This window comes from Puma concolor, chromosome B1, assembly GCF_028749965.1.
Source record: "Puma concolor isolate L17-30 chromosome B1, mPumCon1.1.hap2, whole genome shotgun sequence".
Taxonomy (NCBI): Eukaryota; Metazoa; Chordata; class Mammalia; order Carnivora; family Felidae; genus Puma; species Puma concolor.
The window spans coordinates 71,142,426-71,157,153 of NC_141670.1; the positions used below are offsets into that span (position 1 = coordinate 71,142,426).

At 36.2% G+C, this 14,728-nt stretch overlaps 1 protein-coding gene across 5 annotated transcripts in view; it reads right to left on the reverse strand.

The window, feature by feature from the left end:
* The window catches only part of GRIA2 (glutamate ionotropic receptor AMPA type subunit 2), a 161,207-nt gene that overhangs the window by 47,330 nt on the left and 99,149 nt on the right, over positions 1–14,728 (reverse strand). For all 5 annotated transcript variants that reach the window (XR_015250163.1, XM_025921728.2, XM_025921726.2 and 2 more), the window contains exons 5-6: positions 12,321–12,374; positions 6,259–6,420 (exon numbers count right to left, since the gene is read on the reverse strand). Coding sequence is in view for 4 of the 5 variants with exons in the window: in XM_025921728.2 (XP_025777513.1) it covers positions 6,259–6,420; positions 12,321–12,374 (216 nt within the window). In the remaining variant the exon portion in view is untranslated. The remainder of the gene's footprint in view (positions 1–6,258; positions 6,421–12,320; positions 12,375–14,728) is intronic.

Consider the following 14,728-nt stretch of genomic DNA (forward strand, 5'->3'; position numbering starts at 1 on the left):
AATCACGGGAATCCACCCCCAAAACCAAGAGCACAGTGTATACGCTGTATGTTAGCTAACTTGACAATAAATTATATTAAAAACTAAATGACTAAAATAAAATAAAAAGACAAAAAAAAAATCAATCAATTAAACCTACAATATAAGGAACTAAACATGTCAAACCTCTAGGACGTTGTGTGGCAAAATAATAGTAGCAGTAGGGGACACCGACGTGTTAGCAGTGGCTTTGGTCAGGTAAAATGTTCAAGAAGCAGAATTAATTCTATTAAGTCACCAGGGTACTATATAATGCACGGTGCTAATTACAAAACTGAAAAAGATGATGCTATTTTCAGACAGGCCTAGTCACTCTCTTAGGACAGCAATTAAAAAAGTTTGGGTCTGGGGGCGCCTGGGTGGCGCAGTCGGTTAAGCGTCCGACTTCAGCCAGGTCACGATCTCGCGGTCCATGGGTTCGAGCCCCGCGTCGGGCTCTGGGCTGATGGCTCGGAGCCTGGAGCCTGTTTCCGATTCTGTGTCTCCCTCTCTCTCTGCCCCTCCCCCGTTCATGCTCTGTCTCTCTCTGTCCCAAAAATAAAAAAAAAAAAAAAAAAAAAAAAGTTTGGGTCTGTGCTTTCAGTTGTTTCCTGAGGAAAATGAGATTCTGGTGGGAAAGTCATTATTTAAAGTGCCACAAAAATGTCAGTCACGTATTATTGTTGAATTCCTTAACATCAGCAGAACATTACGGACACAAAAATTGAACTAAGGTTCAAATTGTCGATGCGACAAGATAGAATGGGTAGTTGTAATCTGGCAAGTTGTTGAAGACACTGAAAATACTGAAAACCTATCTAAAAATAGAAGTATTTATAAATTATTTTTGAGATAGTGGCAAATCATCTTCATTATCTGCCTCTTCTGGAACGTTTTTTATGGAAAGCAAAATGCTCACTTGAATTGTCCCATTTAAATCGAGAAGCTTCATGTCTGATGACTACAGTCATTCTACATTTCACCAATAAAGTAACACTACTTTTCTGCCAGGGCTGAATAAGGGACATAACAAATGCCAGAGCAGAAATTTTAACCAAATTTCATAACAACGATAACTACTTTTTTTCCTTTCTTAGTGATTTGTTATTTTCAGAATTTATATTTTTCATTTCATTAGTCTTCATTTCAATAAATATCTATGTGTCTACTGTGTGCAAACTAGTGTATGAGATTTGGGGCCAGTAAGATACCAAAGATACAGACTGCCTTTCAGAGTCTTGTTTTTAACCCACAAATATCTCTCAACTGAATTTATATTCCTATATAATAGAAGAATCATCATGAGTCTTGCAATAATCATTTATTTTGCAAATAAGAAGATCTGAAAGAATTGCCAACTGTAACAAGTCCATTGATTTCCCTCCATCTTTATGCTATGACCACATTTCAGAATTCCCTGGATTGTGATATCTTCCTAAAAGCTTACCGGACCATCACATACACAGGCTACAACCTGTTGTCACCCAGGTAGTGTAGTCAGTAATCTTCTTGTATCAAAACATGATATTCATTCTCCTCTGGTTGTTCCCTATTGCTCTCTGAATAGGATAAAAAATTCCTTCGTAAATCTACAGGGCACACAAAATCTAGATCATACATATTTCTCTTTTATTTTTTAAGTTTATTTATTTATTTTGAGAAAGAGAGAAAGTATGAGTGGGGGAGGGGCAGAGAGAGGGAGAGAAAGAGAGAGAGAGAGAGAGAGAGAGAGAGAGAGAGAGAATTCCAAGAAAGCTCTGCACTGTCAGCACAGACCCTAATACAGGGCTTGAACCCACGAACTGTGAGATCATGACATGAGCTGAAGTAGGACGCTCAACCGACTGAGCCACTCAGGCACCCCTGGCTAACACATATTTCAAAAGAAGTATTTGTCTGAATTCCCTCAAAACACCTCTGTCCAGACTCTGGCCTTATGGAAATATTTACATTTTCTGTGCCCCGGAACCTTACATATTCTATTTCTCTGTGGGGAGCCACTGTCCTTTCTCTCTTAATCCCTACCATCCTTTCAAGTTTTGAATTCACTACTGCTTCCTCAAAAAAGCCTTTTCTCACTTCAGACCTTGGAGTAGACCAGCTTATTATGGGTACTACTACAGTATCTTTGATTTCCTCTAAAGCCTTTATTAAATAGCAGCTATGTGCCAGGCCTCATTCTAGGAGCTTGGAATATATCAGTAAACAAACAACAAAGAAATCCCTGCCCCCGTGGCACTTACTTTCAAGTTGGAGTAGACAGACAATGAACAATGTAATGAATATATTAATTATGAAAGCAGTATACTAGAAGGTAATCATGACAAAAACTAGAGCAGGGAAAGCTAGCAATGGACATACCCTGATGGATGAAGAGATTGCAGTTTTACTTATTTATTTCTTAAATGTTTATTTATTTATTTTTGAGAGAGAGAGGGAGATGAGTAGGGGAGCGGCAGAGAGAGAGAGAGAATCCCAAGCAGTTTCCATGCTCAACAGGGAGCCTGATGTGGTGCTCTATCTTATGATTGTGAGATCATGACCTGAGCTGAAATTAAGAGTATGATGCTTAACTGACTGAGCCACCCAGGTGCCCCGAGATTGCAATTTTAAAGAGAAAGCCTGCCACTTCCTTCCTTGAGAAGATAGCATTTGAACAAAGATCTGAAGAGTGACGTAGGCTTAGCCATGCAGATATTTAGGGGAGAACAGTCCAGAAGAGGAAATAGCCAGCACAAAGACCCTAAGTGCCTTCCGTGCTTAAGAAACACCAAAAAGGCTAATGTAGCTGAGGCTGCATGAGCAAGGGGGAGAATGCCAAGAGATGAGTCACTTGTGACTGGGAGACAGAGTATTTAGGGCCTCAAAGAGATAACTTTGGCTTTTACCCCATGTGAAACAGAGGGCTATTGGAGGGCTTAAAGCAGCACAGTGATAATGTTAATTTATGTTTTAAAAGGACCACAAACATGAAAGATAAGGGCAAATGTGGAATCAGGGAAACCAGTCTAGGAGACCATTGCAATAATCCTCGCAGAGAGACGATGGTGATTGGTTTAGGGTGGTTACAGAAGAGGGGTTAAGAAGTACAGCAGAGCCTATAGGATTTCCTGAACGATTGGATGTGGACTGCAGGGAAAAGAGAGGAGTCAAGGCCATTTCCAAGTTCTTGGTCAAGTAACAACTGAAAACATGGAGGTGTCATCACATGAGGTAGAAAGATTGTTGAAGGAAGTTTGCAGGTGCTGAAGAGGGAGCAGCAGTGGGAAATCAAAAGTTTAGTTTAGAATATATTGACTTTGGGATGTCATTAAGACAATTTCCATCCTTGCTAAAAGGCAATTGCTAGTTTCTAGTCTGAAGACTATAAATCCCCAAAGACTAGAACTTTGTCATTTCTCTGACACCTAGAACAGTGCCAGTCTGCAGAGTAAAAACTCAATAAATAAGTATTGAGTGGATAAACGAATTGATAAATGAATAAATGAATGAATGAGTGTTGCCTGAAATTAGTGAATTGGTGAGCCAGATTTAAAATCTCAGTGCCATGACTCTAGAGTTATTTTTTGTACAGAATATAAGAATGAAGAAATTTAACATTTGTAATTTATATTTCATAGTTATTGACATGTGTTGATATTGAAACATTTATATTTTACTTTTATTCATCAAATAAGAATGATTTTAATTAAGAAACTATGGAAGTTTCATTAACTTTTGGAGAAGACTAAGACTTTAAAACAATGATTTACTTAATACTCTTATAATTTGCAATATTATTTCTAAAGCCTAGCCATAGTGAGAATTTTATGTAATGAATTGCATTTTTGCAGATTTTTATATCTATAATTTAAATTTTTATTGTAGTAATAATAAAATGTGATTTAAGTGATCAGGCAATGTACCTGGTACAATGACCCAAAGACAACATAAAAATAAATAATCTCATTGGGAAATATTTTTACTCTCCTTCCTTAAACAGATCATATATTGAAAATATGCTACTTGTTTGTATTAGAAAATGCTATATCATGCCCTATATTGCCTTTCTTCCTTTCTTCTGCCCATGGAAGCAGAAAAAATCTTGAAAGCCCTGTTTTCTAATCCCTACCTTTTACGTCTGTTGACAGTTGAAGAGGCTTATCTCTTGACAACTCCCACAGTTATGTCCCTCTCCCACCCAATCCAAATATCTTAAATTCCTACAGTGGAAAAACAAACAAACAAAGAAACAAACAAGTACAGTTTCCTGACTCAGTCATGCCCTTGGGTCACTTCTGAGTCTGTGTACAGGCTCCTTCACACAGGCACACCCTTTTCTCCAGGCACGTCCCTGCTCAGATGCCCCATCTTCGGAGAGCCCTCCTTCACATCCCTTCCCCCATATTGTCCTAATCATATGCAGGGAGATGGCGTATTTTATATGCATCATCCTTTATCGTATTTGCTTATTGACATGTTAGTCTCCTCCATTAGATTACAGATTATCAAAGAGCTTTTTTTTTTTTTTTTTCTTTAATTCAGTCCCTGGTGCTTTAGTAAATGAGCAATATGTCTGTGTTGAGATGAACTCCTACCCAAAGCCATTTGGTTGCACAGACTAATTTTTATCAAGCTTCAAAGGCTGTAAAAAATGTGTCTCCTATGGAAGCCTTTGTTTCCAAAGCTGTGCTGTCTTTGTAAATAGTGTTGAATCTTTAACTGGGGTCAAACACTGAATCAGAACCTACATTTTTTTAAACTTATAACCCTATGTATGCTGTTTGCACACCGAAGGGCCATCACGATCTCTCTGAAACTTGGCAGAAGCAGCTGAAAGAAAGGCACTACAGGGGGAAATGCTACAGCAGGAAGGGAGCAAGCTTCCAACAGAGCAAAATCTGGAGCTAGAATCTGGCAAGATTGTTAATAGAATGCATTGCCAAAGATGTCTCATACCCCAAGTTTGCCTTGTATTTTGATGCATGACCCATGAACTTCCATAATGATACAACTTCCTTGGGACAATAATCATCTCATTTTGCTCTCATCCTCCTCACGATAGGCAGCAGTGGAGGAACATGATGACTACCAGAGTATTCAAAAGGAGCATGTTAGTTCTATTTGGGGATGAATGCCACGTGCAATGTTTATCTGACAGATAAAAAGGCACCATCTTGGAATGGGTAGAAACCTGCAATTCCACAGAACAAGGGTCAGCAGTCAGACTTCTACTGAGCACAGGTGTAGATGTACCCTGACATCAACGAAAAGACTAGGTGTCCATTTTCCTTCTCATCAGCCTTGCTACATGACGGCACTCCCACAAGCCCACAATATTGTTATAAGCAGTGTGAATGTGGAGTATGAGTCAAAGTCACTAAACAAGAAGCCTCACAGTTTTGAGAAAAAGAAAATGAACTCTGGGTTATTCTTTAACATTCTATGAGATGCTGTCTGGAATTTAACTTAAAATTAACAGGATCCATTTATATACCCCAAAGTAGAGAACTTCAATCCTTACGTAGGACCAGTCTCACAGCCAGACCCAAATTTAAAGCCAAACATCCATATCTGTTTTTTTTTTTTTCCATTATGTGCAGAAAACAACAAGAAAACCTCTCTCTGATGTATAAACATAACTGTGAGAGTAAATGAAATAATACTGTCCCTGACTGGTTGATGCACAATCTGCTTAATAATATACAAACAAGCAAACAAAATCATTATTCCTTTGAAATACTTTGCATTATGTTCTGAAGCTCTTAATTTTCAAAAATCTAGTTGCATAAAGAATGTGATCATCTCATTCCACTTACTCTTTCTTTGATCCACTCTTGTCTCTGCTCTCAATAAGGTGACCAAAAAAGAAAAAACAACAACAACAACAACAACAAACAAACCTTCCTATCAACAACAGAGACATTTAATATTTGGAGGTAAATATATGTATGCAGGTGGACACATAATAAAATACACTGAATAAACAAGTAAAGTCTCCATGGGGAGAATAAAAGACGAATCTGGGTAGTGCTCCCAACAGAACAGTGCACTGCATTTAGAATTCAAAGATTCTCTGTTTGGTTGCATGAAGCATTGCATTTTTTATAAGTACTAGAACAAACAGATTTTTATCTTCCTAGAGTGTTGCAGAGAACAGGCTACTTGCTAGCAGTTAGATATAGACAGACAGATACAGATACAGATATATAAATACATAGACACAGAGGTAGATGTACATATTGGTAGGTAGATACATACCTTAATTGTAGTCGTGTGTGCTCCAGGGTATTCTTTTTCTTCCAGCGTTGACCATCTTTCTATAAATTTAGATACCAGGGAATCATCATAGTCCACTATCTGAAATCCAGAGACGTTTGCACCTCCAAACTGAATTTTTAATAGGTCTCCATCAGTAAAGCCCTAGACATAGAACACATGTCAGGCTTTCCATTAGGAATCAAAGAGAACATTTACAAAATAACCTATACATTGAGGTTTTACAGATGTCAAAGAGCACACGAGATCAAAAGCTTATAGGAAATGTTTCATGCATCTATCAGCCAGTACTCGGCACCAATACCTACTATCATCTTGTAATCACAGTAGGTCCTTAATCAATGAATGTTTATTGGTTGTACTCACATAAAAGTTCTCCATTTTATTGAGAAATCTTCCATGGATAAGGACGGGTTTTATTTATTGATTCTACAACAGAGCACTACCACATGGTTACAGATACTTGATAACGATAACGTAAAGCTAGTTCTCTGGGAGCTACACCATTGTGAGCAAGTTGTTGTTATTAAAATTGTTCATTCTCTCAGGTGATAAGACACCTTTAAAATAAGAATGGAGGGTACTAAATGACTAGTCATTATTTGAGAACAGTCAAACAATTTCATATTAAGTATGTAACTTAATTTTTTATAAAATGTATTAAATTTTAAAAATCAATCTCTTGCATTATTAGAATGAATTCAGTCATTACTAAAACTATTATTATGTGGTACTTCCATTGATTTCAAATTTTGTGCTGTCATAAATTCTATCTCAATTTGAGAGTATTCTCTCAAAGATGAAATCACAAGAGGAAATCACAATTTTAACAAATCACAATTATTAACTTTTTCACCTCATACATTTACTCCTTATTATTGTGCATAAGGATTGAAATTATCCCTGAATCCAAAATATAGGAGAATCTTGTCTTTGTTATTGATATTAAGAAAGTATATTTTATTTTATTTCTTTTTTTCAACGTTTATTTATTTTTGGGACAGAGAGAGACAGAGCATGAACAGGGGAAGGGCAGAGAGAGAGGGAGACACAGAATCGGAAACAGGCTCCAGGCTCTGAGCCATCAGCCCAGAGCCTGACACGGGGCTCGAACTCACGGACCGCGAGATCGTGACCTGGCTGAAGTTGGACGCTTAACGGACTGCGCCACCCAGGCGCCCCAAGAAAGTATATTTAATATATTTGTGTAAAGAAGGATAATTACTTTGTTATTGGTTCATAATTTTGTTTTTTCTTTTTATCAAAATAATGAATGCAAACAGTGCAAAAAAATATATAACAAAGTTGCTGATTCTCTGCTCTGCCCAACCCTGTTTCAATTAAGCTGCTTCAAAACAATCAATTTCAATAATTTTTGTTTTTCATATATTTATCTCCATATTTCTGCATGACACATATGCTTTCTTTTTTTTTTTTTCTTTAATTATAATTTTTTTTTTGTTTGTTTGTTTATGAGAGAGAGATAGAGACAGAGCATGAGGAGGGGCAGGAAGAGAGGGAGACCAAATCTGAAGCAGGCTCCAGGCTCTGAGCTGTCAGCACAGAGCCCGATGCAGGGCTCAAGCCCACAAACCATGAGATCGTGACCTGAGCCAAAGTCGGAGGCTTGACCGACTGAGCCACCCAGGCGTCCCCACATATGCTTTCTTAATTTATCCATTTTAGATATTTTTTATTGAGTTTTTGCTTATGTCAGATGAGTATGCAATTCATTCACATTTACCTCCTCATCCATTTCACATTCATGCTTTTCATATTTGCAATTCTGTTATTCAGAGCAAAGCCAGATAATGTGCTGAGGCTGCATTTTCCTGCATGAAAGGTATTTCATTCTCACATTAATAATTGCTTCAGTTTTTCACTACTACAGTTTTCACTACTTAGTATAGTTTTCTATATACCTATCTTTAGTTTTTTTCCAGTTGCTCCATGGGAACTTTTCATGTTTATACGAGTAAATCTTTCCTTTTCTAAATAACATATTCAAACATATCAAGTAATCTGCTTCTCTTTTTTTTTTTTTTTTTCTGAATATTTAATTTACAGGAGAACTTCTTAAACGCTGTGATCTGAACTGGTTCCTCTTTCCGTCTTCTCTGCAACAATACCCTGGAGTGTCCCTTCACCATGTTTCTGACTAGTTCCAAATCTGGCTGCCTTGATTACTATTCTTTCATGTTTTATTCCCTTCTTTCAGAGCCCCCGATAGTTTCCTGAGACACACTGGAGGTAAGTTTTTTGAGACACTGAATGTCTCAAAATATCTTTTTTTTTTTTTTTTAATTTTTTTTTTTTCAACGTTTATTTATTTTTGGGACAGAGAGAGACACAGAGCATGAACGGGGGAGGGGCAGAGAGAGAGGGAGACACAGAATCGGAAACAGGCTCCAGGCTCCGAGCCATCAGCCCAGAGCCTGACGCGGGGCTCGAACTCACGGACCGCGAGATCGTGACCTGGCTCAAGTCGGACGCTTAACCGACTGCGCCACCCAGGCGCCCCTCAAAATATCTTTAAATTTTTTTTTTTTTTTAAATTTTATTTTTAATCTGGACACACTGGAGGTAAGTTTTTTGAGACACTGAATGTCTCAAAATATCTTTTTTTTTTTTTTTTAATTTTTTTTTTTTCAACGTTTATTTATTTTTGAGACAGACAGAGACAGAGCATGAACAGGGGAGGGGCAGAGAGAGAGGGAGACACAGAATCTGAAATCGGCTCCAGGCTCTGAGCTGTCAGCACAGAGCCTGACGCGGGGCTCGAACTCACAGACCGCGAGATCGTGACCTGGCTGAAGTCGGACGCTTAACCAACTGCGCCACCCAGGCGCCCCTCAAAATATCTTTATTTTGCTCTGACACTTGATTAGTATTTTGGCTAAGTACAGAATTTTAAGTTCAAACTTTTATAATCTGAGGACATTGTTCCTCTGACTTCTATTGTTTCTATTGAAAAATACAATGTCATTATTCCTTATTATTTTTGGTAATAAATACAAAATTTTGACCTCCTTTGTACCCCTCTCTGCCTCCACCTCCCACCTGTCCAAAATCTTTAAGATCTATCTTTCCCTGAAATGTCATGATGACATCTTCTTTGAAATATGAAAGGAAGTCTCTTTTCTTTCATTGCTTTCTGTACTCAAGGGGCACATTTGTGTCATCCAGTACTGGGAATGTTTCTGAATGTTCTTTGACAATTTCTTACCCCCGTTTTCACTACTGTGTCTTTCCAGAATGCCTATTATTACCACATTGCAACTTTTAGAGTAAATGTCTAGGTCCCTTTAGAGGTTCCCCTGCATTTCATACGGTATTGTCATTTTGCTACATAATCGTAAAGACTTTTTTTTTTTTCCAACGTTTTTTATTTTATTTTTTGGGACAGAGAGAGACAGAGCATGAACGGGGGAGGGGCAGAGAGAGAAGGAGACACAGAATCGGAAACAGGCTCCAGGCTCCGAGCCATCAGCCCAGAGCCCGACGCGGGTCTCGAACTCACGGACCGCGAGATAGTGACCTGGCTGAAGTCGGACGCTTAACCGACTGCGCCACCCAGGCGCCCCTGTAAAGACTTTTCTTAAGCTTATCTTCAAAGTCACATAATTTTACTTGTTACTTTAGGAAAAAAAAAAGTTAGCTTCCCATAGCTCTTTCTTATTCTCTGAGGTTTTTTTTTTTTTCTTTTTTTCTTTTTCATAATGCACTCTTTCTCTTCTTTTTGGATAAAATGTATTTTATTTCTCTGCAGATATCCATTATAACTTTAAACATTTGTCTTGTGTTATCTGCCTGCCCTGTTTTTGTTTATTTTACTTTATTTTATTTATTTATTTATTTATTTATTTATTCATTCATTCATTCATTCGTTTATCTGTTTGTTTTATATTATATCCTTCATGGCCCAGACTTTTCACAAATGCCTAATTCTACTCGGCTATTTAAGAGTAAGACACTAAAAAAACTTTATTGGAATTTCCATGTGCATGGGGGAGGCTCCCTGATGAATGTGCTTCACACTGTAAGGCAGATAGTCTGGGAGGGATGGGTTGGTTGCAGCACTTTTTGTCCATATCTATGGATTGAGGAAATTAAAAGTAGATCCCTTTACGCCCACTTCTTGGTCACATTATGCACAAATCATCCTCTTAAGAGCTGTATCAAGAACTTAATCACAACCTGTGTTTGGGAGCTTAATCAAGCATTTACCAATTCCTGAGGAAATTAATCAACAGTGGTATCTAAAGGGCTTTACTATCTTTTGTAACCACCACCTTTAACTCTCAACACACACTGGATAGGAAAAAGGGGACATTTCCAATCAAGATTTTGGAAGACCAAAGCGCTTCCACTCTGAATGGCATTCTTCAATTTGAAACGTCAGTGGAATTTTCAAATGTCTTCTAGTTCTCAGAAACCACAGCTTTTCTCAGATTCTTTGAATTTACTGATTCATTAGAAGTTCCATATGGTGAAGATACCAAGTATTCAGAAAAGGAGGAACACAATTTGAATTCAGATAAAGTATTAGGCACTTTTCTCCCTAGAAGCATGACAGCAGCATGAACTTGTTTTTTGATTTTTTTTTTTAAATCTTTTTACTTTGGTCATTCGTACATTTCTTTCCTTTTTCATAGAATCAGATATCAACTCTCAAATTGATGAGCCACCTTCTGTCATTATTTTTCAATGTTCCAATATAATCTTCTCCATCTGGACATTTTTAAAGATCACGGCTTTCAATGTGGCTCTGTGTTGTTCATCAAATGGCACAATTCATACAGGGGACTAACTGTCCAGGCTGTTCCCTGCACAGAATGTAGTTCTGAAAAGAGTGAATACAGAGTTTTATCTATTTTAACCCTCGCTGCTCAGGTGGGAAGTCATTTAGGATCTGTAATAACATATTAATGGGTAAGTTCTGATGAATTTTATTGTAGTTAGCCATTTCATGGGCAAACAGAATTTTTACCTGAACAACCAACTTCTAGCAGTAGCATGTAAGTTTGAGATTTAATATTTTAAATCACTGCGGCCACCTTTTAGTGAAAACAGTATTTATCAGTTGTGAGGTGTTTGTTTGTTTGTTTGTTTTTTTCTCCATGATTACCAACAATAATGTCTTCTGGTACAATAATCTGATATTCCAGAAACCATGAAATAAATCTACACTTATGTAGATATGAAAACCTTCCCAAGCCCTATTATGCTTTTTAGAATAAGCTCTTATTTTTTCCCTCCTTTTCCCACTATTTTTCAGAGGTTGGGGAAGGTGGTATTCTCATCAAGAAAGATCATACCTCTTTAAAGAACATAAACCTTTGCAGTGATAAAGGCATAAGATCATTTTACTGCTGATCTAAAAACTATTTTGAAAAAAAAAAATGTCTAATGATAATTCTAAAGGGCTCTGATTATATTTAAGAGAGAGATACAATTAACCACTTGGATATTCAGTATAATCATAATCTGAGAGAAATCCCAATGAAAAAGTCATCAGCTATAGGAATTCAATTTCATTGTGTTGCTTACATAGTAAGTAGATAATCAGAAATAAATAATATATTAATATTCTTGACATTTCCAGCTTTAATTTTTCACTGAGATATTCTCGCAAATGGGCATTTATTTCAAATATTATATATACTAAAAACTTTAAAGGAATGAACGAAAGGAAAAATATAAAAACACCATGACAATGAAAACCAAGAGGAAATTTGAATAATTAAGCTTTATGTATTTTTGAAACTTTTCCATAACTAAATATGCTTTTTAAGACAATTTATAAACTTGTCAAATATCGTTCTCTAATTTCTTACATAATTTATAATAGGAGATTGATTAGAAAATGTAAAATAGGAAATAAATCCAAAACATAACAAATTCAGAAAAATATCATTTCTAATTGATTAATAGAATCACAATATGTTTTTAAAAATACCACTGATAAATGCTGATCATTCACAACTATTTTATAATTAATAAACATCTCTATTAAAATAATAAATATCAATTAATTCACCTACCAGATTTGCAATGATATAATGGTAACCTTTAACATGTTTTCCAATGGTAATAACCTAACAAAGATAAAGAAACCATTATTTAATAAGTGCAAATAACATAAATGTAAAATTATTGATGTTATGGCCCAAATGAGAAAAACAATAGAATTTTATCACTATGTTTTTTGATATTCTATGAGGAGTCATATTTGACAAGATATAATTATCACAACAGTGACTATTTCTCTCAGAAAAAGGTAACAATACATTTTAGTGCTTTATCATCACTTCTTTCAAGAAGTCAATAACTAAACATACATAATTACCTCAGTTTTGTCAATAGTGAAAATTAGATCATAAGATCTTAAGAAATATAAAACTAAAAACATGTATGAATCCATAATAAGCCATAGTTTTCTTCCTACAAAAGCTATTTTTTCATTAAACCCTTAAACAGCTGAACCCAACATCTGAGATTTTATATTCACACTGACACGCAAATTTATAGTAGTACATACATTTAAAAAATATTAATAAGTATAGAAAAGAATTCTTACATGAATCTATAAAATAATATTCCCATCTTAAGAATCTTGAAATGCTTATAATTTAGTTCCAATGAACATTATTATTTCCAGCTCGAGGCAGCAAAGTATCAGAGAAGCTAACATTTCTCCACAAATCTAAGTCAAAAATCAATGGTGAGATACACACATCATGAAAAAAGTGGTCATTTTGGTAATGCTCACGTCAGTTTGGGATATTACTGAATCAATGTGACTTTTCACTGACCTGTACATCAACTAAAGAGAGTTGAATTTGGTAAAATGGTCATGTGGTAGTCCTAGCACTTAGGTATGAAAACGTAATTTTTATTTTTAAGAAAAGTGTCACATCAATGGAAAGCATGAAATACCTGGGCTATAGACAAACATTCAAATCATTAGCGTATTTGCCTAATTAAACTGTTTTGGTGGCTTCCCATTGCTTCCAGCGTTAAGAGACAAAATCCTTAATTTATGCTGAGAAGTCCAATGATCTTGCAAGCTTCTCCAGGCTTTTACCACTCTTTACACTGGAGCCTCGTCGGCCCTGTTTTTCAGTAATTTTGTGCACAAAAGGGCTTCTTTCCATCACCTCAGGGCTTTATATATTCTGTTTCCTCTGCTAGGAAAGCTCTTTCCACTATCATATCATTTGTCTTATTAATGCTACAAGCACAAGGAATCTCAACCCAACGTTACCTCCTGGGATAAACTTCTCTGACCTTCTCTTATCCTGGACAAAGTCAGGTACTCCAAAGCAATGCATTTAGTTAAAGAACAAGGGCAAAATCCTAGGAAGGATTCCACCAAATATCCCTTTGAGGTTAAGTGATAGCTAGTTGGAAGAGAGTTAGGGCTTGTATTATTTTTAACCCATTTTTAGGTAAACTAAATCACCTTCTTTCAAGAAAACGAACCCTCTGTATTGAAGGAACAGATGTCCTTCTGGATGAAAAATATATTAATTAGCATCACTTGAATTGAGTTGATTGTGTCCCTCACATACCCTACTGACATCTGTTGATTCTGCTTACTGTTCATTCTACTTTCTGACTCATGCATGTCTTTCTTCTAGGAACAACAACAACAACAGAACATTGTATAAACGGTGCTACCAGTAGCCCTTACTTGAGTTAAGTGTTCCCTGGGAGAAAGCGGGGAGATACGACAATTCACTAACTCTACCCGTAAATAGGAATTAGTGCTGGTCATACTAACTCACATTTTTGCTTTACAATAATCATTAGCATTGCACTAACAATAGCAAATTTATATTGATTTCTCAATGTTTCTAACGGATCAGTTCTTTCCCATCTAACCACAACTAGAAATAAATAACTCTGAGGTTTTATTGAATGATAAAACACGCATAATCAACAAAGTGATTCTTTCTAACTTTAAGCTATTATGAAATAAAGTTTCAGCAATTCTGTTCTCCTATAAGTATTAATAGAGTGAAAAAGTAAACAGTGTTTCCTTTTCTTGAAATGGACTTCAACCTCACTTTTTTGCTTGGTAAACTGTTTTCCCCAAAGGCCTTCCATGATCTCCTAATCTAAATTTTTTCTGTTGTTTTTTTCATAACATCCTGTTCTCATTTGTCAGATATACCATTATTATACTTATGCATTAATTTCTGTAAATATATCATAAATATTCACCTTAACAGGGTTTTGACTGTTTTGCTTAACATTACTTTCTTGGATCTACACAGTGCCTGTCTGGCAAACATTAGAAAATCAAAGAAATGTATTGAATGAGTAAATGAAGGAACCCAAGCCAGACACATGCTGCCAGTATGTGCATGAACCCTTCATTGATCCTCCTACCACCGTTAAGATAGTTTTTCTCTTCTAGGCTCTTCGACCACATTGTTGTATAAAT